The sequence below is a fragment of the Balearica regulorum genome, chromosome 6, assembly GCF_011004875.1.
Source record: "Balearica regulorum gibbericeps isolate bBalReg1 chromosome 6, bBalReg1.pri, whole genome shotgun sequence".
NCBI classification, from domain to species: Eukaryota; Metazoa; Chordata; class Aves; order Gruiformes; family Gruidae; genus Balearica; species Balearica regulorum.
Window position 1 is genome coordinate 583395 of NC_046189.1, and position 21076 is coordinate 604470.

General features: G+C 57.4%; 1 protein-coding gene across 7 annotated transcripts in view; it reads left to right on the plus strand.

Moving 5' to 3' along the window:
• The first annotated feature begins 574 nt into the window (after positions 1–574).
• The window catches only part of PCBP3 (poly(rC) binding protein 3), a 55163-nt gene continuing 34661 nt past the window's right edge, over positions 575–21076 (plus strand). For 5 of the 7 annotated variants that reach the window (XM_075755796.1, XM_075755797.1, XM_075755800.1 and 2 more), the window contains exons 1-4: positions 575–699; positions 4659–4749; positions 11748–11828; positions 13900–14005. In XM_075755796.1, coding sequence (XP_075611911.1) covers positions 13940–14005 — 66 coding nt within the window. In that variant the 5' untranslated portion in view covers positions 575–699; positions 4659–4749; positions 11748–11828; positions 13900–13939. The remainder of the gene's footprint in view (positions 700–4658; positions 4750–11747; positions 11829–13899; positions 14006–21076) is intronic. The other 2 variants (XM_075755798.1, XM_075755799.1) reach the window with 1 other exon arrangement.

Sequence of the window (21076 nt, forward strand, 5' to 3'; positions counted from 1 at the left end):
GACGAGGCTGGGGCTGGCGCTGGGGCTGGGGCAGGATCAGGAGCAGGGGCTGGGTCAAGGTCTGGTGCTGGGGAAGGGGCAGGGGCCTGAGCAGGGTCTGGGGACACAGGCAGGGGCAGGAACTAGGGCTGGGCTAGGGCAGGAGCTGGGCAGGGCGAGGACCGGGGCTGGGAGATGTGCAGTGCCTGGGGCAGGGAAGGGCAGGGGCTGGGACTGGGAAAGGGACGGGGGTTTGGGTGGGGGCCGGGGCAGGGGTGTGGGCAGGCCTGTGGGCTGGGGCAGTAGGTGGGACCCGGCAGGTGCAGTGGCGGGGGTAGGTTTAAGGGCAGGGGCGGGAAGGGATGGGGCAGGAACTGCGGCAGGGGCAGGCGGGGGACGGCGGGGCGGGGGGGGCTGGACAAGGCTGGGGGGGTGGGCAGGGCAGGGCTGGGGGGGCTGGACAAGGCTGGGGGGGCGGGCAGGGCAGGACAGGGCAGGGCTGGGGGGGCTGGACAAGGCTGGGGGGGCGGGCAGGGCAGGGCAGGGCAGGGCTGGGCGCACCGCGCGGCTCCGGCTGCCGCCTCCCCCGGAGCGAGCCCCGCCGCGCCCTCCCGGCCCCCAACTCCGCCGCTCCTGCCCAGCCCTGCCCGCCCCTGCCCGGTCCCTCCCCGCTCCGCACAGCCCAGCCCTCCGCCACTCCGTCCGTCCGTCCGGGGGCAGGTAGGGGGCTGCTTTCCGTGGAGCGTTGTTTTCTTGTGGGGGGGGGGGGGGGGAGTGTTCCGGGACGGGGCCGCCGGTGCCGGAGGGGCTCCCCTCGCCCTGCTCCGGCCGGGTCCGTCCTTGGGGTGTGGGGGGGGACGGGTCCGCCACGCGGGAGCCCGGCTGGGGGGCGGTGGGGGGTGGGGTGGCGGGGAGGGGGACGCAGCCCCTGGGAGCAGGAGGCGGCTCCCGGTGCGGTATCACTCCGGGACGCAGCCCGGGAGCGGGGGGCGAGCACCCTGCAAACCCAGGGTGGCTCTGCTGAGCGTGTCCCCCACCGTGTCCCAATCCCGAGGGGCTCACTCCCACGCCCTTCCACCTCCCCGGGTGCGCGTCTCTGCGAGGCTGCTGAGAGTTTTCCGTCCCTGACTCCCAGACCAGGATGCTGCTTGGCCGGGCAAGGGCTGGCCTCTGCCGCAACGAGCCCCAAAAGTGCTGTCCCCGTGGCCCAGGCCCACAAGTGGGGTCCCCAAGGGAGGCAGCTTGCCAGGCTCCCCCACCCGCCGCCGCAGGGAGAAGCGCACACAGGGCAGGTGATGGCAGGGACCGTGCCCAGGCAAGCCGCTGGCTTTCGGGTGGTGGCTTTCGGGTGTGAGCATCCCACGGGGTCCCACTGCTGTTAGTCCGGTGGTCGTTTCTGAGCCTCGGCTCTGGGTGTGCTGGTCACCCAGCACCCACCGAGCAGCTCACCAGTGTGACCAGCTGGGGCGGATGCAGCCACAGCATCAGTGCCGGGGGGAGGAAGGTGGCCCAGGCCATGTTTCTGGAGCACATACCTCCAAGCTTCCCCCGCAGCTGGGCAAATAATCTCCTGGGTGGCCATTTCCCCAGCTGGGACCTTTCTGTCTTTCCTCCAAAATTGGGCTGGTTCATCAGCACGTGCCCCAAAGAAGCCCAGGTGCTTCCCCATCCCCACTGGAGCCATCACCCCCCATCGCGTGGAGCTGGGTGTAGAGGGTTAGGTTTATTTGGGTATCGCCCCCAGGGCAGTAGGCAGCATTTATTGCCCACCGCCTCCCGGTGAGACCCCTCAGGGTCTGGGTGAGGCCTTGCTGACCCATCCTGAGGAGGGGGGGCCATGCCACCCTCCCTGCAGCAGCCCAGCCCCGTGCAGCCTCCTCCGGCAGCCGCTGCGCCGCAGAGCATCCCCACCCCGGTGCGGCTGCTGTATGGCCCCCCGGGAATGGTGCAGAGCCCCATGCCGCAGGGCATCCTCCCCCAGCTCGCAGCACAGCGAGTCCGGGGCAGATGGGGCAGCTCGGGGCTGTGGTGCCCGTGGGGCTCCCACGCTGCTGGGGGTGTGGGGCGAAGCTGGGTGCTGCGGCCACGCAGTGCGGTACAGGTGACCCAGACTTTCCCAGCCTGCAGCCGTGGATGGTGCACGCTCTCTCTCCATCCTTGCGAGAGGAGAGAGCGGCTGCACATCCCGAGGGATGCCGTAGCAAGGGACCGGCTGTCCTGGTGGAGGATGCGTTGGATGCTGCTGTGTGCCAGGGGCTGAGGGGGGCTGGGAGGTGCACAGGGGTCCCTCTGGGCGGAGGGGATGGATAGCAAGCAGCACCTCGTGCAGACCAGCTCCAGCTGTAAGCAAGAAAGCCTGGGGATGGAGAACCCCATGGGAGGTGAAGGCGGCACCCAAAATCTCTGTGACCTGTTCCGCGCTTTCTAGGAGCGTTTCCATAGTGGCCTCTGGGTGGATGCGAGAGGGAAACCCCGCTCTGAGCTTGCTGTCAATGCTGACCGAGGAGGTGTACGTAGATCTGCCGTGAAGTTCAGGGCAGGCCCACGCGGGTGCCGAAAGCGCTGCCAGACCCTGCTGGGGTGGGTCGAGCGGTGCTCAGCCCCTGTGCTGAATGAGCCCTGGGGCTGCGGGGCTGCAGCCACCCCTGTGTGCGTGGTGTCCCTCCCACGGGGCAGAGCCTGGGGAGGGGGAACAAATGTCCCCAGACCTCCCCCCCCCCGACTGCCGCAGGGCTGCCCGTGGTGCCCTGCTCCGGCCCCGTGGGAAGGCGGCACGTTTCAGGCAGCTGCCGGCAGCATTTTCCTCCGGCCTCTGCCGGAAGCTCTGCTGCTTCGGCCTGCTAATTGGGGAGCTGAATTAATGGCACTAAGATGAGGCCGGCATCCCGTGCGGTGCCTGCCTGCTGTCCTTCCCTGCACGGAGGCTGCGGGGACGCTGGAGACGCGTGCCAGGCTGGGGGACAGTATTCGTGTCCCCTTTGCCCCCAGCCCTGGGGCAGTGGTACCGGGGGGGGGGGGGGGGGGGGGCAGGGGCATCCCTCACCTTCCTGCCCTGTGCCGGCGCAGCGATGCAGAAATGGCTCCGCTTTTCATCAGGCTGATCAAGCTGGGTGCTAGCACCTCTCTGCCTGCCTGCGGGGAAAACACAAAGAAGAAAACCTCTTTTTAACACAGAAGGACCCTCCTTCGAGTGTCCCCAAGGGGTTGTTTTCTGTCAAGGAGGGAATATGGGATTTTCCTTCCATTTTGGGGAAAGCCCATCGAGACTCAGCACACCAATTGATGGGGAGCCCTTTAAAGGAGCTACGGACGGGCTGGTGACCTCCTAAATGAAGCAAGGACTCAGGAGTGTGAAAACCAAATGCTTCCCTCTGAAAATGGCAAAATTATGTGCTTTGAATTTTCCACCTTATTTGTTCAGCTGCTTATTCCCTTTGTTGAACCCCAAACTCTGCCCTGTTTGGGAAGGCTGGGCAACGAGACACGCAGAAGACAAATGCCATTCCCCAGCTCGGGGGGGGGAAAGTGTTTCCAGCCCCCTTTGGTCTGGCAGCAGCCCATCACCAGGGTCTCATGGCATGTGCCCCCCCGCCCCAGCCCTGCCAGGGGAACGTTGGCATCGTGTCCACCAGCCTGGTGGCCCCACGTAGTGGGGAAACCCAGGGTCAACTGGAGGAGGAGAAAGAGGGTCCGTGTGTGAGGGCAACCAGCCGGCATCTCCCAGGAAGGGGTTAATCCTGAAGCTCCAGACCTGGTATCCTATTGCCGGCTGCTTCGGGTAAAAGCTTTTTTGGCTCCGTTTCAAGGGCACAGGCTGGAGGATGACTCATGCATCCCTGCCACCAAGGAGTAAACCCTCTTGTCGTCCAGACTTTCCCAGCCCAAGGTGATGGTTTCCTGAAAATCCAAGTGTCCCAAAGGGCCCCTGTCTGCTAGCCTGGTTTGGGAAAAGCTACTTCCCAGAACTGGAAATTGGGGCAACGGCACCTCCCGGCATGGGTGCTGGGTGATGCTGAAGCGTCTGTGTGGGTGTCCCCGGGATGGTGACCTGCTGTGGTGGGCGCAGGGTGAGCAGGGTGCTGCCCACAGTGCCAGCACAGCCCGCCCGCGCTCGGTTTGGCTTGGGAACGGAGCAGGGTCTTCTTTTAAAAGCCGCTAAACGCTAACGACTTCAGCAACGCGTTTGGGAACCGAAGCAATGCGCTGCTGCTGCGAGAGGAGGTAGCAAATGCTCTGCTCCTTCCCGACGTTAGCGGCGGAGCAGCTGCTCGTGGAGGGGTTTCTCATCTGCAGCGTGCGGCTTTGCTGCGCGCGTGGGTTGGAGCTCCCCCCAACGCGGTCGTAGTGAACTTTGCACGAACGCGGGACTCATAGAAACACCGAACCACAGCCGGTGCCGGGCTGGGGGTGCTGCCGGGGGTCTCTGCCTTGAAACCTTGAAACCTTGAAACCTCGATACCTTCCCCCTTGTTCAAACACACCGTGGCATGGGCTCTGCCCCCCAGGTCCACCTGTGACGTGGTTGCACGTCTCTGGTCGCAACACCTTTGCTCCATCACTCTTGCAAGGATTTTGGGGGGGGTTTGCTGCTGCCAGGTGCCTTGCATTGCGTCGGAGCGCGTTGTTGGGAGGATGCTCTCGCCCCGGCGCAGACTGACTCTCCTCCCTTTTGTCCGCAGGGCAGGAGCCGCCCGGCCGGCTGCACCGTCACCTTCGCAACCCTGCCAGATGTGCCGCCGAGTCGCGCCGCGTAGGGGACCGGCCCCGGGGGTAAGGAAGCAGGAACAGCTCTGCCGCAGGTCGGGGGCTGCCCGGGGCACTCCGGGCGTGATGGTGGCACGTCCCTCCCCAGCACGGGTCGCGCCGGCTGGTGCAAGGCCAGGCCAGACCAGGTCTGTGCTGCCGAGGGATGGTGTGCAGCCGCTCCTTCCCCTCTTACCCAGGTGATGTTAGGAGCTCTAGGCAAACTGGGCTAGTGGAGGGTGTCCCTGCCCATGGCAGGGGGTTGGAACTAGATGGGCTGTGAGGTCCCTTCCAACCCAAACCAGTCTGGGATTCTGGGATTCTGTGATCTATGATGAGGTCCCCGTTACCCGTCGTGCTGCTGAAGTGATGAAAATGAGGACTTTTGGGGATGGCGGTGGATGAGGGCATCCAGGTTCCAGTGCCTGAAGCCAACCTCTCCTCCCTTCTGTGTGTTTTGGGAGAGCACGCAGGAGAGCCCCTCCCGGTGTGCAGGCACAAAACAGAGGGCTCAGGAACGGTTTTGAGGTTTCAGGGTGACATCATTTCATGCCAGGCAGCTTAATCTGGCTCCGGAGTGACCCTGCTCGGGGCAGGAGCTGGACCAGAGATGCTGACAGCCTGAATCACTCCGTGTCTCTGGCCTTCCTTCAAATATGGCAACGATTCACTATTTAAAGGCTTTTATTTGACTGACAACGTAAAGGCAACGTTTTGGGGAGCTGTAGAGAGGACACCCCAGGGTATCTGTGAAATGAAGCCCTTCTTCCCTGTGACGGTGCGGCTCCGCAGGGCAGGCGAGCCTCTCCGCTGTGGTTGCCCGTGGCCACTCCGTGAAATGCACCTCAGGAAGCTTGGGAAGCTGCAAAGCCAAGCCAGCAGGCAAAATCCATCCGTTCCCGACATCTCATAGCTTTGGGGGAGACACTCCCGATCTGGCTATGTTGGATGCTGTGTCTGAGGGGAGGAGGACGTCTCGGGGACACCCAGGGTCGGGGACTGCCACGCGGGTGAGGGGACCCCGCTGCCGAGGATGTGGTTGGGATGTTTTACCGCAGGCTGTTCTAGCGACCGGCTGACCGATGTGCTCGGTGAGCCCCTCACCTCTCCTTAGGGCTGGTTTGTTTTGGTTTTTATTTCTGGGAAGCTTGTGTAGTGCTGTCAGGGTTTCAGTGTCTGCTGAAAAATCCACCTGGGGGGACCTCTTCAGGCACCTTGCTGGTCCAGATGCCTCTGTGACTCAGTTTCCCCACTTGGAAAACGTGTAACCCCTCTGGGGGATTTTGGACACCGGCTCACGGCAGGGGATGGACGAGTGAGGCACCTGAAGTTGCCTGCTTTTACTGCACAGCCAGGGTGGCCGTGGCCCCCAGGGACACACACTGACAGCTCACCCTCTCTCTCTCTCCCGGGACGTTTCCTCACACGTGGAATCCGCGCCGAGGGTCTGGCTCATCAGGCCAGATGTGTGCCATGCTGATGTGTGCCATGCTGATGTGTGTTACGCCTCGGCCAGGGCTTCACCGGGCTCTGCCCACCATGCGTGCTCCTCCGTCAGAGGAGCAGGGTGCAAACCGTGCCCAGATGCCACGCGTCCCAGCCTGTTCGGTCTCCGTCCTTGCCCTGGGTTGCAGCCTCCTCCTTTCAAGCATTTATGAGAGCTAACGTGTCTCTCATCGACAGCTCTCCCTGCCACGGCTAGAAAACACCCCAGAGTTTTGCAAGTAGAGCTGACGATATCTGGCGAGACGTTTTTCCCTTGCAAGCACGCAGGAGTAGTTTTGCCAGCCCTTAAGCGAGGGAAGAGGGGCAATGATAAGGAAAGGATGGAAGAAAAAAAAAACCATAACCCAAACCAATCCAGAACAGAGGATGGCACCGAATTTGCTGACCTCCTCGCTCTTGGTTGCCTCTGGAGCAGAAGGAAAATGAATTGGAGGGGGTTAGCTGCATGCGAATGGCCCCGGGACCAGGACCGGGCTGTGCAGACCCTGGGGTCTCCTTGGGCTGACCTCTGCTTTGTGGTCTTTTGGGCAGAAACACCCTTCTGAAAGGCACGGGGTGGGCTTGGCCATGGGTGATGTCCTGGGGAGCTGCTGGTGGCATCTGTGGCTGGGGCTCGGCTCCGTCTCAAGTGCTTTGACATTGGCACATGACGGCATCACTCCTAATCCTTTCAGCGATGTCTAGGTTTTGGAGAGAGCATGTTTGGCTCTCCAGATCCCATCCTGAGGACCTAAACTAGCCCACTCCAACAGACCTAATATCTGTCCTTCCCCAAAGGCGAGGGAGGACCGGGGATTCCACTGCGGATGGTTCGGTGGCTGCTCCTAAGGCTTCCTAAGTCCACCAAGGGCTTCTCCTGTGCAGCGAAGCCTCAGCCCTTCGTGGCCAGGGAGCGCTCTGGAAGTTTTAAAAACTCACCAGATGCGGTTTTCCACCAGCTGCTCTGGCTCCCTAGGTAGGGCACTTACGGCTTAGCTTGCTGCGATCTAAATGAAATATCTGCTTGTCCCAAAATCAGGTCTCTGCCAGGTACCCGAGCCCCCGGCACTGCCTCCTCTGCCCTCGGGGATGTTGGGGTCCCTCCGGGCAGCTGGATGCTGCTGGTGTGTGCTGGAGGAGGGGGGAAAAGGCGAAACGATGAGCTTTCCCCCCCTCACCAACCGATTTGTCCTCTAGGAGATTAGTCCCTTTCCTTGGCTTACGGGGGGATTTGTGGCTGCTCCATCTGCTCGAGCCCGGCAGGTCAGCGGGTGCTGGGGAGGAGCGGTCGGAGCCCAGCTGCTGTCCCCTGCTCCCAGACATCTGGGGAAAAACCTTGGGTTTGCACCCCAGGTTGGGCATTTCTGGCTGTATCTGTCGGAAAGGAGCAAACACCTGCGGTGCTAAGTGGGTGAAAATGTGGTTTAGACCTGAGGGTGTTTCTTGACGGAGCTGCTGAAAACTGTGCGGAGCGGGGGCAAGGTTTTTAAGCTGCTGTTGGCTGCTAGAAAGCCTTGAGGGTGCTTGAGGACCTCCTCTTCCACCCAGGATGGTCCCAAGGAGGTGATTGCCCCATAAAACCCCCTTGGCCTTTTGTAAAGCAGGCGGGTGGGTGGTGAGGAAAACATCTCGGTGCAGACTTTCCCAGGTGGACCCACAACGTGCCTGCTGGGCCTTTGAGGATAAATGGGGAAAGGTTTGCTGGTTCACAAGCGCTTTTAGAGATGCGTTTTCCAGAGGGGAAAACCGGGAGGTGATAGGGGCGATACAGGGCTCTCCCGTCTCCCGCTCCGTCGCTCCCGTCTCGTCACCAGGCGCCGCTTGAAGGTGGTGGGCAGCAAAGGCTGGAGGTGAGTTAGGGAAGAGCTGATGAGAAGCGGGCTTGCGGAGGCTGGATTTATCAGGACTGACTGAACTAGGTTTGTGGAAGTGGCGGGGGGGGGCTGCCGGGTGATGCCGAGCGCTCGTCCTGCTCCCAGGCTGTGGGGACCGTGGGACACGGGAGCCTTTGCCCGTGCCCAGATCCTGGCCGAGAGCAGGTCTGGTGTGCTGTTGGACCCAGGAACGTGCTCCCCCTTTTTCAGCAGGCATGGGGCCGTGTGGGACCCTGCCAGACCCCCCCAGGGCAGTTCTCAGAAAGCACAGGTTTCTCTTCTAACGTGGCAGAAAATCACATAGAGGGGAGCTCCAGGCAGCAGAGGCGAGATGCCAAGATGCCGAGATGCCGTCCCCATCCCGCTCACCCACCACTGCAGAGCCCAGGGGGGGACCGGTTTCGACCCCACGTCTCTGTCCTCTTTCCCTTGCTGTTTCGCCAGGAATACCGATGGAGGCTGCCAGGTGTCAGCTTGGAAATCTTTTAACTTTACCTCATCTCCCCAAATGGACAATGTCTCCGCTCATTAGGTACCCACCCAGGGGGCAGATGTCAGCTCCGCTCATGGCTTTTCTCAGCTCATCTCTGCCGAGACTCTTGACGGCTTCAGAGCGCTCAGGTCCCATCACGTCATGCCGGCTCCTGCCCGCGGCGCTGCCCGCTCTGCCTGCCCGGCGGCTGTGCTGTCCCGGCGGCGTCTCACCGCCATTCCCCACCACCACCACCTTGTGCTCACCACCTCCCCCTCTCAAGGAGCTGCGTTTTGAAGGATGTTTCATTAAAAGGCTGGAAAATAACGGGCACTGGTGGCACACGTGTGGCACGCGCGCGCGTGTGTGTGTGTGTGTGTGTGTGTGTGCAGAGCTGGAATCGGTTTTCCTTGCCCGGGCAGCGCCTGGGAGGAGAAGCCATCTCTGCAGCTTGCCCTTTGAGGCTGATGCATCCCGACAGCTTGTTCACTGGGACATTAAAATCGTTGCCTCTGTCTGCGTAAAACACCCAGTAAGTTGGATGACGGGAACACAGGTCAGGGGAGGATCGTTCTCTCCCCTACGCGATGAGCGGCGGCACTGAAAACCCCAAGCAGTGGAACAAAGCAGATCCCAGAAGGGCAGGGGTGCTGCACCCTGTCTGGATGTGAGCGGGGTCCCCTCCGACACGAACAGGGTGGGGGGGCAATGCAGACAGAGCCATCTTGCTGCGGTTCCCATCTATAAGGGGTACTGCAGCTCAGGGCTGTGGTGACACGGGGGGAGAACATCCCCATCCATTGGTGCATCCCTCACCAGCTGCACAGCATGTTTTCCCAGAGAACCTGAGTTTTCCCTGGCTGGGGGAGGGTTTGCAGCAAAACAAGAGGACATCTGCAAGCTCTGCATGCTCTCTGCAGACCTTGGACCCCACGCAGATGTCCCGTGGTCCCAAACTCTGGGCCAAGCAAGATGGGCACCAACAGCCAAGTTCTTGCAGGTGGGGGGAAGCTGAAGTCTGGCTTGGCTGGCTGAATTTGCAGGAGAGGCAGGCTGGGTTTTGGGGCAGGCTAATTTTTTTGGGGAGGAGGCGGAGGTGGTATGTAGTAGGGGATACGGGAGGACCTGCTGGAATTTGGGATGGTGGGATAGGGCAGCGTGCCAGGGTCCTGAGGGGGCTGAGTAGGTGCAGAGGTGGGGAGACTCCAGGCAGGGCTGCCAAAAACCTGGTTTTGCCTGAGCAAGTTTTGCTTTGAGGGACCCTTAAAAATGACTCCCAGTGTGATCTGCTGCGTTGTGCTGGGCGGCAGAGCGGTGTGAGGGCTGGGGTGCTCTGGACACCCACCAAGGCAGTGCCAGGGGCAGCCCCCGTGCCCAGGTACTGCTTTGGATGCCCACAGATGTCCTCAAGAGCAGCGCTGACCAGCTTGCTCAGCTTCAGGAGTTGTCACAGCCTCGTGGGACCGGGCACAGGACCTGCTCACACATGGAAGTGCCTGTCAGCTTGCCCCAAGGCTGGGCACGAGCGGGGACCCCTACACAGTTCATTCACCTTCGCATCCTATTGAAGCCATGTGGTCAGACCCTCTTCAGAGAAGGTTTGGCCACATCTCTGTGATTCCTCCTTACCTGCTTAAGAAGAAACGTGAAATTTCGAGCCCACTGGAACAAGGTGGCCGAGTCCTCCAGCATGCACGGGTGGCATCAAGCTGAGGGTGCTGCCGAGCCCCTGGGGAGTGCTGTCCTGCGTGGGGTCCACGCTGCTCAGGGTGCTCGGTGCCTCTCTGGGATGAGATAAGGATGTTGAAATGTCATAGTCTACAAAGGTTGACTTTTGGGGGGACTGGCCACATCAGTGTCTTGGAATTCATTGCATCCTCAGGTGCTTTTATCTGGGAGCAATAGGTGTTATTTGGCTGGGATCCGGACACCTCTGCCACTCTGCTGTTCACAAATGACTCCTTCAGCATCCTGGGTGACCCCTCGTGAACATCACTGACCACGTTCACTGATGGGACCTGGTCCATGGGAGCTAGTGAGGAGCTGGCCATGCAGGGACGGAGCCATGAAGGGATGGAGCCATGCTCTCCACTGCCATGGGTCAAGAGATAGAAAGCTTTTGGTGTGATAAGCTTGCTGGTGTCTTTCTCATGGCACCAATGTCTATCGCTGGAGAGAAACAACCAGGAAAAATTAATAATTGACTCTTCTGCTTGTACTGCCAGAGCAGACACAAGGTACAGGGGCTTTAGCCGCGCTGGAGAGAGGATTTGGGAGATGGTGGTGAGGATGATAGTCTACCAGCAGACTAAAAAGTTGCTTGTCCATACCCGGAGGTGACCTGCACCTTAATTGCAGAAAACGCAAGTTAAGTGGCGTGCGGTTTGACTGCCCTGGTCCTGTGCATCTCAGAGGGCTGCAAGACATAGAAATAGCAGGGTTTGAGACTGGCTTGCAGTTCTATCTGCAGCAAACGTTCAGAGGAAAGAGCTGTGCTGGAAGCAGGAGTTTCTGTGCAAGACCATGGGGTCGTGGGTGGGATCTTACTGTGCAGCATGTTAGCGTAAGGGCAGAAGGGTTGTAGCATAACAAGAGGCAGAGCTGCTGTCAGATGGACCAATATTTGATTAAGAAAACTGCTGACAAATTCTTTAATGACGCATTTCCTGAATGCTAAGCCTTGTCTTGGGATAAATTCAAACCTATGACCTGAAAGACAAATAAAAGTTTCTTTCCTTGTGAATTCATGGGCTGCATTGCTGTGGGTCGCTGCTCTGCGCTGCGTGGGCAGCGGGGAGGCAGGATGCGTCCGTGGGGCTGGGATGGAGGGGCTTGTGCCTGCACCGGTGCTGGGGAGCAGGATGGGGAGTTTCCTTGCAACCCCTTGTCCTTTCAGCGTCCTGAATCCTTGCCTGAGCCCCCTTTTCACAGGGATTTTGATGAAGCTGGTGCCGTGGTCGGAGGTTTTCCTTCTTTTTCTCATTCCTGGAATCAGCGACCAGAAGTTTGTGCTAATCAGCATAGAAAAATTACCAAGGATTCCTCTGCTCGGGGCTGTTTTACCCTCGCGTTTCCCCGTCCCCTCGGTTGCCCACGGCCACAGCGGCAGTGCCAGGAGGATGCTCTTGTGGTTTCTTGGTGGGGGGGTGCTGGCTGGGCACCCTAGGGTGCTGAGACGTTGTGCTGCCTTCCAGGTGCTCCCCTGCCGCCTCCGCTGCTGACCCCCAGCCCTCTGCTCCACGGCCTGCCTGACCTGCCCCACTGCTCCTCCAACAGTGAGTTGCCGTTTGAGTTTTCCATCCTTTCCAGGTTTTTGGTTTTTTTTTCTTGGCAATTTGTTTGGGACCTGTCCTGCTTGCTGGTGACACCAGCTGGGGATGCAGCCGCTGCCTCAGAGGACATGGCTGCCATTCAGAGAGATGTATAAGATATTGTGGGGATAAAAAACATTAATTCTGGGAATGGTTGGTCGCTGAGAGAGGCTGTGCAGTCTCCATCCTGGGAGGTTTTCAAGCCCCGAAGGGATAAAGCCCTGGGCAGCCTCGTCTGACCTTAGCGCTGACGCTGCTGTGAGCGGCAGGCGGGACTGAAGACTGACCATGGGCCCCCCTCCCACCAACGGGCTCCTTCCCAAGGCAGCAGCGTCAGCCCTCGTGCCCAGGTCTCTGGGGACGAGCGCGGCGGCTGCCAAGTCACCGGGAAGAGGAAGGTTTCCCCTTCTAACACACGTGCTGCCCTGGCACGTCAGGAGCAGCACCGAGTCCGAGCGATGAGTGGGGCCTGCAGCTCGCCCATCCCACCGCCCAAAGAATATTTTGGGCGATGGAGAGGTTTTTCTGCCCTCTGGCACTCAGCTTATTAATGGCTCAGGCTGCTCAATTGATTTTATTGACGGGTAATGCATGCCCCAGTTAACTTATTGGGAGCAGCAGCAAAAATAAAGCAATAAAAATAACCCCGCGCCCATGTCATGGAAACGTGCTGGATTATTTCCATTGCTGTGGTGGTGTGATGTCTGGGTGAAGGAGACCCTTGGCCTCGCTCTCCCCATGGAGGCAGTTCCCGCGGCCAAACCTCTGGGCTGTGGTCACCTGGGGGGGGGGTCTTGCTGGGGTCGGGTCTCGGGGACCCCCTCCTCCCCAGCCCAGCTCTTCAGATGGCTTCCCTTGGTCAGTAGATGCTGGGGTAGGATCTGCTCAAACCTGCTCTGAAAAAGGAAGCTACAGAGGGTGGAAGCAAGGGCAGGAAGCCTGGGAGGAACAGAGAGAAATGTCCAAGCAGCCAGGGATCAGGTTAGGAAAGCCAAAGCCCTGATGGAATTAAATCTGGCCAGGGATGTCAAGGGCAACAAGAAGATCTTCTATAGGCAGGGACTGGGAGAATGAAGGAGAAGATCAGTTTCAAGACCACTTAAGGAACCTGAAGGTGCACAAGTCCATGGGACCTGATGAGATGCTTCCATGGTTCTTGAGGGAACTGTCGGATGAAGTGGCCAGGCCACTCTCCATCATATTTGAGAAGCCCTGGCAGTCCGGCGAAGTTCCCGCCAACTGGAAAAGGGGAAACATAACCCCTATTTTTAAACAGGGAGAAAAGGAAGACCCAGGAAACTACAGGCTGGTCAGTCTCACCTCCGTGCCTAGCAGGATCATGGAGCAGATCCTCCTGGAGACTATGCTCAGGCACATGGAAAATAATGAGGTGATTGGTGACAGCCAGCATGGCTTCACTAAGGGCAAATCATGCCTGACAAATTTGGTGGCCTTCTATGATGGGGTTACAGCATTGGTGGGTAAGGGAAGGGCAGCTGATGTCATCCAGTCCCTGAAAGGGGCTCCAAGTAAGCTGGAGAGGGGCTGGTGACAAGGGCAGGGAGTGACAGGACAAGGGGAATGGCCTGAAGCTGCAGGAGGGGAGATGGAGATGGGATGTGAGGCAGAAATCCTTCCCTGTGAGGGTGCTGAGGCCCTGGCACAGGTTGCCCAGAGAAGCTGTGGCTGCCCCTGGCTCCCTGGCAGTGTTGAAGGCCAGGTTGGATGGGGCTTTGGGCAACCTGGGCTAGTGGAGGGTGTCCCTGCCCGTGGCAGGGGGTGGGACTGGATGGGCTGTGAGGTCCCTTCCGACCCAAACCATTCCATGACTCCATGAATGTAGAGAAAGGTATAGACAGAGCTTTGCTGCCTGCCCCATAAACAACCTGGAGGTGCTGCTCCTGATTGTTTTATCCTCCGCCAACCCAAACCATGTTTTATTTCTCTCTGAAATTTGCTTTTCCTGGATGGTAAGCAGCCATCAGGTGTCCTTCCTCCGTGCTGTGCCTAACCTCTGCCGTGTCCCGGTCTGCAGGCTCGTGCCGCGGATCCCCGGTTCCCACCCTGCGCTCAGCATGTCCTTTTCTGGTGCAACCGGACCCTCCGAGGAATCGCTCTGGAGCTCGAGGCCAGCGTGCAGGGTAAGGTAAGGCAAGCTCAGTCCCTTTCCAAATTCTGGGGGGTCTTTGCAGCTGCACCGTGGTCTCCCTTTGGCTATAAAACCAGATGGGTTCTGCAGACAGAGGTACTGCTGCACTGCGGGGACACGGCTCCACGTGAGGGGCGATGCTGCAGCATGGGCAAAAAAGGGAAGGGGGTTTTGCTCCCTGCGCAGTGCGATCCTGCTGCCAGGGCTTCTGTCAGAGGCGCGTTTTGCTGCCGGGGCCTCTCTCTGCGAAGGAGCTGGCGCTGTCCTGCATCCGTGCAGGTCTCCTGTCCTACCCTTGCTGCACTCAGCCGCCCGCTTTCCGCCACGTTGGTCACAGGAGTCCATTAAAACCAGCTAAAGAGCTAAGCTGGGAAGTGCATGGACAGGGTCATTTTCATCATCCACTCCGCTTTTGTTACTAAAATAGATCTGCTTTGGCCTGGGGCCATCGCGTTGTCCCAGGCATTGACTATCGCAAATGGACGGCGGGGCAACATTTTCCATTAGCAAAGAGGAGGACGCACGTCTCTGAGTGAGCAGACAGCTCCATAAAGCAGAAATGTTGTAGCGACAGACAAATCCACCTCTTTTCTCTCCCTTTCCTTTTAAAAGTGTCACTAATCCTTGTTTTCTGCACCTAAAACCCTGGGAGAGACTGGCCAGAGCAACACCCTGTACCTGTGACAAGATGGTGCGTTCTGGATAAGGGGATGGAGGGTTTCTCAGAGGAGCTGCAGGTCACCCAGTAATGGGGCACCAAGGGTAGAACTTGCCCAAAAATCTGCGAGGAGGCTTGTCCAAGGTCACTGGTGACGTGGTGGGTACCGGTTGTGCCTGGTCTTGAGCTGAGTGAGGTCTCTGCTGTCCCCATCTGCGGCTCCTGTGTGCCATGGGGAGCCGCTTACAAACACGTCCATCTACAGAGGGGACTTGGGAGGTGGAGGGCAGCTTTGGCTTTCCTGCTGGTAGCTTGGAGACCACGAGCTGAAGAGAGGAGGCACTTGGGAGCACATCGTGGGAGGGCTCTGCCTCTTCCTGCTTGCTGGCATCTCTTGACCACAGCAGGGCTCGGGGACGGGCTCCCCATAGCCAGCTCCACGGAAACCAGGGCATCACCCTGCTGGGGGGGACAGAGTGTCCAGCCTGGGACCAAGTCCCCAAACTGTCCTCGCCCAAGTGCTCATGACCCCAATCTGTCCAGCAAGGGTCTTTTATTCTCTGGCTTTAGCGACAACACTTTTCTGTCAGTAAAGCATCCTTTGGATGAACATCTCGACATCCCTCAGCTCCCACCTTCCCCCAGGAATGTCTCCGACCTTGTTTTTCCGCCTTCCCGTGCTCCCTGTCCAACGTCCCATCCCTTCTCCCAGGCCTATGCCTGGCCCCTCTCCCCCATCCGCAGGCAGGAGACGAGCCCGGTGCCCAGCTCTGTGCCAGCCAGCAGCTTCTGGCTCAAACCACAAAGCAAGGCGGCGTTTTCTTTTTAAATGCTAAGCCTCCTTCAAGGCTGTGCCTTGGACCTCCTGTCCCGTGGGATCTCATCCTTTGAACTCAGAGCTGATCCTGTGCGTGTAGTGCCGTGACTATTTTATAGAAAAACTGCAGGTGCGAGGGACACATGGAAGAGGACTCTGGTTTTGGAGTGCTGGGAAATTGCTGCTGCTCCATCTCGCATCCAAGTGATGCAGCAAGTAGTTGGTGGAGATACCATGAGTCAGGCAGGGTGCCCGGGTGGGAAACATCCGTGCCACGGTGTGACATGAGGCTGTGGGGTGGCGAGGGGGACGTGCCCACCAACTGCAAACGATTTCCCAGTTTGACCCTTCTGCTTAATCTGAACTTGAAGGTGAACGAGCAAAGCTAGTGGCATCGATCTGGGACGCGGCTGATGAGTGCCGTGCCCTGCGGAGAGCTCAGCCCCTGCCGCCCGCTCCCTTTCTCATCATTTTTTTCCTGCCTCCCCTTCACGCCTTTCCAAAGCCATCAGTCAGAGCGGGGCCCGGCACAGCACCCCATGTCCTCAACCATGCTGGGGGCCAGGGGGGAACACGCCATATAGCCGCCTGCAGAGAGCTGCCCCGCTTCTCGTAGGTAGCGAAGTTGTCTGCCGAGCCACACGCCGATTGTCGTGACTCAGGGGGTCCAATGTCTTAACAAGCGGCGATGCGTTGATGGCGTTTAATTCGGACTCGGCAAAATGTAACTTGAAGCATCTCCGCCCTGCTCTTAAGTCTTTAGATAAAATGCCATACGAACTGGCAAATTGTATTTCTTTCATCCGTTGGGAAACAAAACCTGAGCATAGGTTGGAAACCTAGAATTTGCCTTGGCTAATGGGCAGAAAGCTGGTTTTTTTGGGGGGGAAAGAAAGACGATGCACCTTCCCTCAACGTCTTCTGTGCTTTAGCCACAGATTTTTTCCGCAGCTGAAAATAACAAACCATTTTAATCCAAGTATTGCTTGTTCTGATCTTTTAATCCAGCTTGCTTTCTATCAACAGAACGGCCTAAAATTATTTCTCCGCCTGCCCCTCTATTATATAATTATTCAGAAGATTACTCGGGCAGATTGAGCTGGGCATCGCTGGGGCAGGGCGGTGCAGGGGGAGCTGCGGGGATGGGAGCTGTGGGGGGTTCTTCTCTCTCTCTGCACGTCAGCCTTGGCGAAACGCGGGAGGGGGAAGCAGCGAGCCGAGTGCTTTTGGCCGTGTCCCTTGTTTGCATCTGAGTACGGCAGGTTTCTCCCTCAGCTTGTATTTGTCAGAATAAAATGTCCCATCGTCTGGCTGGTGGCTGGAGAAGTGTCACCCTCCAAGCCAGAGAGGATTTCAGGTGAAACCCTGCACTTCTCTGCACCGTTTCGGGTATTTTAGGGCTGGACTTGTGTCTTTGATAACAGCATGGTGAGACAGTCCGGCCTTGGGAAGGAGCTGGAGGTAGGGGCTGTGCTCCTGAAGCCACCCGTCCCCGCGCAGAGCCGCATGGGGGGGATGGACGACCAGCACCGGGCCGTGGTGGTGATGCCATGAAGGTGGCCAGAGCTGTGCTTTCTCACCAGAGCCCAGCTCAGCTGGTTGCTGGAGGAGCCTTAGGTGTTACCCATAGATAAGAAGGGCTCGAGCCCTTGGGTGATAGGGTGGCTGGGGGCAGCTGCTCTGCAGAAGTAACGTCACTGAAATTCAAGGGCAGATGCCAGCGGTAGGTTCACCTGGGACTTTCCGTTGGCAGGGGTGATGAACAGGCGTATCGCTGGCACGACAGGATGGCACGGCTGAGGTGGAGACTCGCGTTGCCAGAAAAATGCGGCTTCTGAGTGGCGTGACCTCTGAGCTTGAGCTTTGATGGGAAAAACAAGAGCAGGTCTTGGGCTCCAGAAAGTCTTTTTCCCTCCCCCAAATTGAGTGTCTTGACACTGATGGCTGGTATCTGCGGTGTCCGAGGGACGGCAAGGAGCTGCTTGGGCTGTGGACCACGGCTGGCTGGGATGTGGTGGCTCAGTGCTGCTGCAAACACAGAGCTGGGGCAGGAGGGACCCTCAGCATCAGCCAAAGCCAGTCTGTGCTGGGAGCTGTGGCTTGGCTTGCCTTGCTCCACGGGGCCTTGGGGACCCTTCTGGGGCAGAATGTCCCCAGCATGTGCTGCGTTTTAGGTTGGGTGAGTGTCTGTGGGGGGACACTTTGAACTCAACGCCCTTTGAGCCTGGTGTGGCCGTGGGGCGGTGGAGCGGGCGATGCCCATGTTCCCTCCGCTGCGCTTGGTCCTTCTTCCAAGAAAGCTGTTTCAGCAGACCCTCCACCTCCAGAGCAGGAGACTTGTCTCTTGGAGCACTTGGTTGGTGCAACCACCGTGCATTAGGTGGGAGGGTGGTGGCAGACGGGATCATCCTTGGGGGTGGGTCAGGAGCAATGTGGGGCGTGAGATAATCTTTTTTTAGTGATGGAGCAGTTAGTGACACATCCCCTTCCCCCCGAGGCTCAGGGATGACCTGGGGTCTGCAGGCAGGGTTCCAACCTGGTCCTTCCCTCCGCTGCTGCCTTCCTCTGAGGTGGATGGTGGAGCACAGCCCACCACCAGCAGCCAAATGTGTGCTGCTGTACGCCCTCCTCTCCCTCCCGGAGGCTCCGTCCCCGGAGCGGGTGAGTGGGCACCGCTCTGCTGGTAAAGCATCTCCAAATTTCCACATTCACACGGGCAGGAATGTACGCTCGTCTCGTACCCGAGCGCCTTTCTCCTTCATGTTGAAAGCGTTGGCTGGTTTGCCTTCATCGCCTTGAGGCAACCTGATTTGCTCAGTGGCCTTTAAAAAAATCAAAAAGGGAAAAAAAAAAAAAAATCAAAGCAGCCTACTGAAATGACAAGAACATCAGCGTTGGGTGCATCCCCCTTTCCAGCAAACCGAGGGATTTGGGCGAAAACGGGTCACGTGCTCTTCATCCCATGCCACGTGGTGGCTCTCCCATGGCCAATGAGGTTCTGAGCCCTCTGCGCCGTACGGCAAAAAAAATCACTGGGATTTTTTTCCCCCTGTAGCATTTTTCATCCTTTCCAAACGTGAAAAGACTGGCCATCTGTCCGGACCCCCCTCACGCCAAATCGGCACTTAAAGAGGCTCTTTGGGGAAGGTAAGGAGATTTAAAAGGTTGTGGTGGTGGAAGACCACCTGCCGCGTGCAACTTTTCCTGAGGGTGAAAATCAGGGAAGAATCATGAAATGAGTCGGGTTTGGGGCTCCAGTACGGGTTAAAAGAGCTTTGAATGCTTAAGAGCCATCTTAAGTGAATCTCTTGTAGAGGAAATTTAAGTCTGCGTTGGAGGGTGGTGGGATTATGGGAGAATTAAGTGCATGAGCAAGGGGTTAGCTTGAGTTAACGGCTGTTCCTCAAGTCACTCCTATAAAAAATTTTGCAAAAAAATTGCAAAATTGTCCTGCAAAATATTTTTGCAAAATTGTTCAGTAAATTTGTCGTTCTCTGTTGTAGTGTGGTGCTTTATTTTGCTAAAATTCAGTTTTACCCGTCTTGCGGCTAATGCTAAAGATCATATCTCCGGGTAGGGCAGCGTCCGTGTCTGCGTTAACCAGAATATTCAGCCATTCCTAATTTGCGTGATTTACAGTGCAGGCTTTGGGCAGTGTTGTTTATGTATATGGGAACAGCACAAATCAAATTCCCTTAAAGAATTTATTACTAAAATAACATAGATGTTGATCACATCTTGGTCTGGCAACCAAATTAAACCCCCAACCCTGTTTGATTTAATTTTTACCTTTTGGTTCTATTGCCATGATTTTTTTTTTCCTGACACTGGGGAAATTTGATTTGTAGAGAGAAATACCTTTTATTATGAGGCTCGCTTTGTTTTCTTTCCAATTCACCTTCAGATACCCAATTTACTCAGGGTGGCTAAATTCTTTCTGATACCGTCGCGTTTCTGTTGCATTTTCTTTGGTTGCACCATTGCTTTTATAAGTAGAAAAGTGAAATATTAGTTGCGAAGGTTACGGAGGACTTAAATGCTGTTGAAATCAATGCCAAAATATCATCTTCTTATTATAAAGGGAAAATGTTCTTGGATGTATTTTTCTTGTAACCTGAGTTTTCTGGGATAATGTAATTTTAATGTGAACCGTATTAGAAAATCTTATTCTATTAGTCGGAAGTCACATCCAGCTTAAAAATAAACCAGAAACAGTGGATGAAGGGCGTTGTGTTTAAGTTTCCATAAAATGATTGACCTTTGTTTTGACAGATGTAGAGACAGATGCTTGCCTGCATTTTGATACAGAAACCAAACCCTGAGAAACAGCAGTTTTTCCTAATATCTGGGGTTTTGCTTTTAATATGGAATTCCAAAATAATTCAGTAATATTTCTGAAGCTTTTAATCTCAGAGTTTCCCCGTCTTTTATGGATTAGTTTATACAAACGTGTTTTGTATTCTCGGATACAAACCCAAATTTTAAATTCTTCCTGAGAAATAACTGTAAAAAATGTTCTTTTAATCTTGCTGAATTAAGAAGACATTTCTTTCTGAAGAAAACCAATCATTTGGGGATGGGGGAAAAAAGGCTACTGATGAAGACCAAGAGGGGAAAAAAAAACCCTTTTTAGGCGATTTCAATGTTCGTATTGCAATAGGTGCAAATTCTGCCTTCAAAATGCATCGGAGAAGCTGTGGGATTTTAGTGCAAAGGGTCAGAAAATACGAATGCTGTCAGAATTGATGGCGTGGGTTGTGTAGAACGGACCTAGTGAAGCACCTCCGTGGTGGCCAGCACCGATTTGAGGTGGAAGCGGAGGGGTCCCAGGCACAGGGAGATGCTCGCCACCTTGCAGGATGCTCTTCTGGGTGACTGCCAACGATGCTCTTTACCCTCCGTGGGTTCGTGGTCCCGGGACTGCTTTTCTCAGGCGATGATTATTTTTTTTCCCCTCCAAGTCGCATACCCGCTCGGGAAATGGGCACTGTCTGTGTGGCGAGGGGAGCGTGCTCCTCGCTGGCGGCACGGCGCTGGCCGGCACGGCTCCCCACAGCAGCGGGGCTCATGCCCAGCACCCAGGGATGAGCTCCATCCCGCCGGCTTCATCTCCGATCCGTTGCGAAGCGACGTGCCTGCTTTTGATGAAGCAGAGGATGCTTTCCCAGCGGCGGGACGTGCTGCACGGGGTGGCATCTCTGGCGTGGACCCCCCGTTCCTGCATCCCTGTTAGCGAGGGTTTTTTTCAGCATCCGTCCTGGTGCTGCGATTGCGCACACTTGTATATCTGGTTTAACATCTTTATTTTATTCAGGCTTTGCTAAATGAGCTGGTAGCGTGCAGCGGGTGCCAGTGCAGCACACCCTGCCAACACCGCACCCACTCTGCCCCACGGACGCACCGTCCGCCGGAGCTGCCGGGGTACTACCCGCCCGTGGCGGAGGCATCTCAGGGTGTCGGTGGCACATGCCACCCTGGATTTCGGCGGAGACCCGCAGCCCCGTGGGGATAGAACTGCTGCAGTGACCGTGCCCTCGTGGCCAGGGCTGGGTTTAGGGACAGGGGTGGTTGTGCCCCCTTCCCCAGCA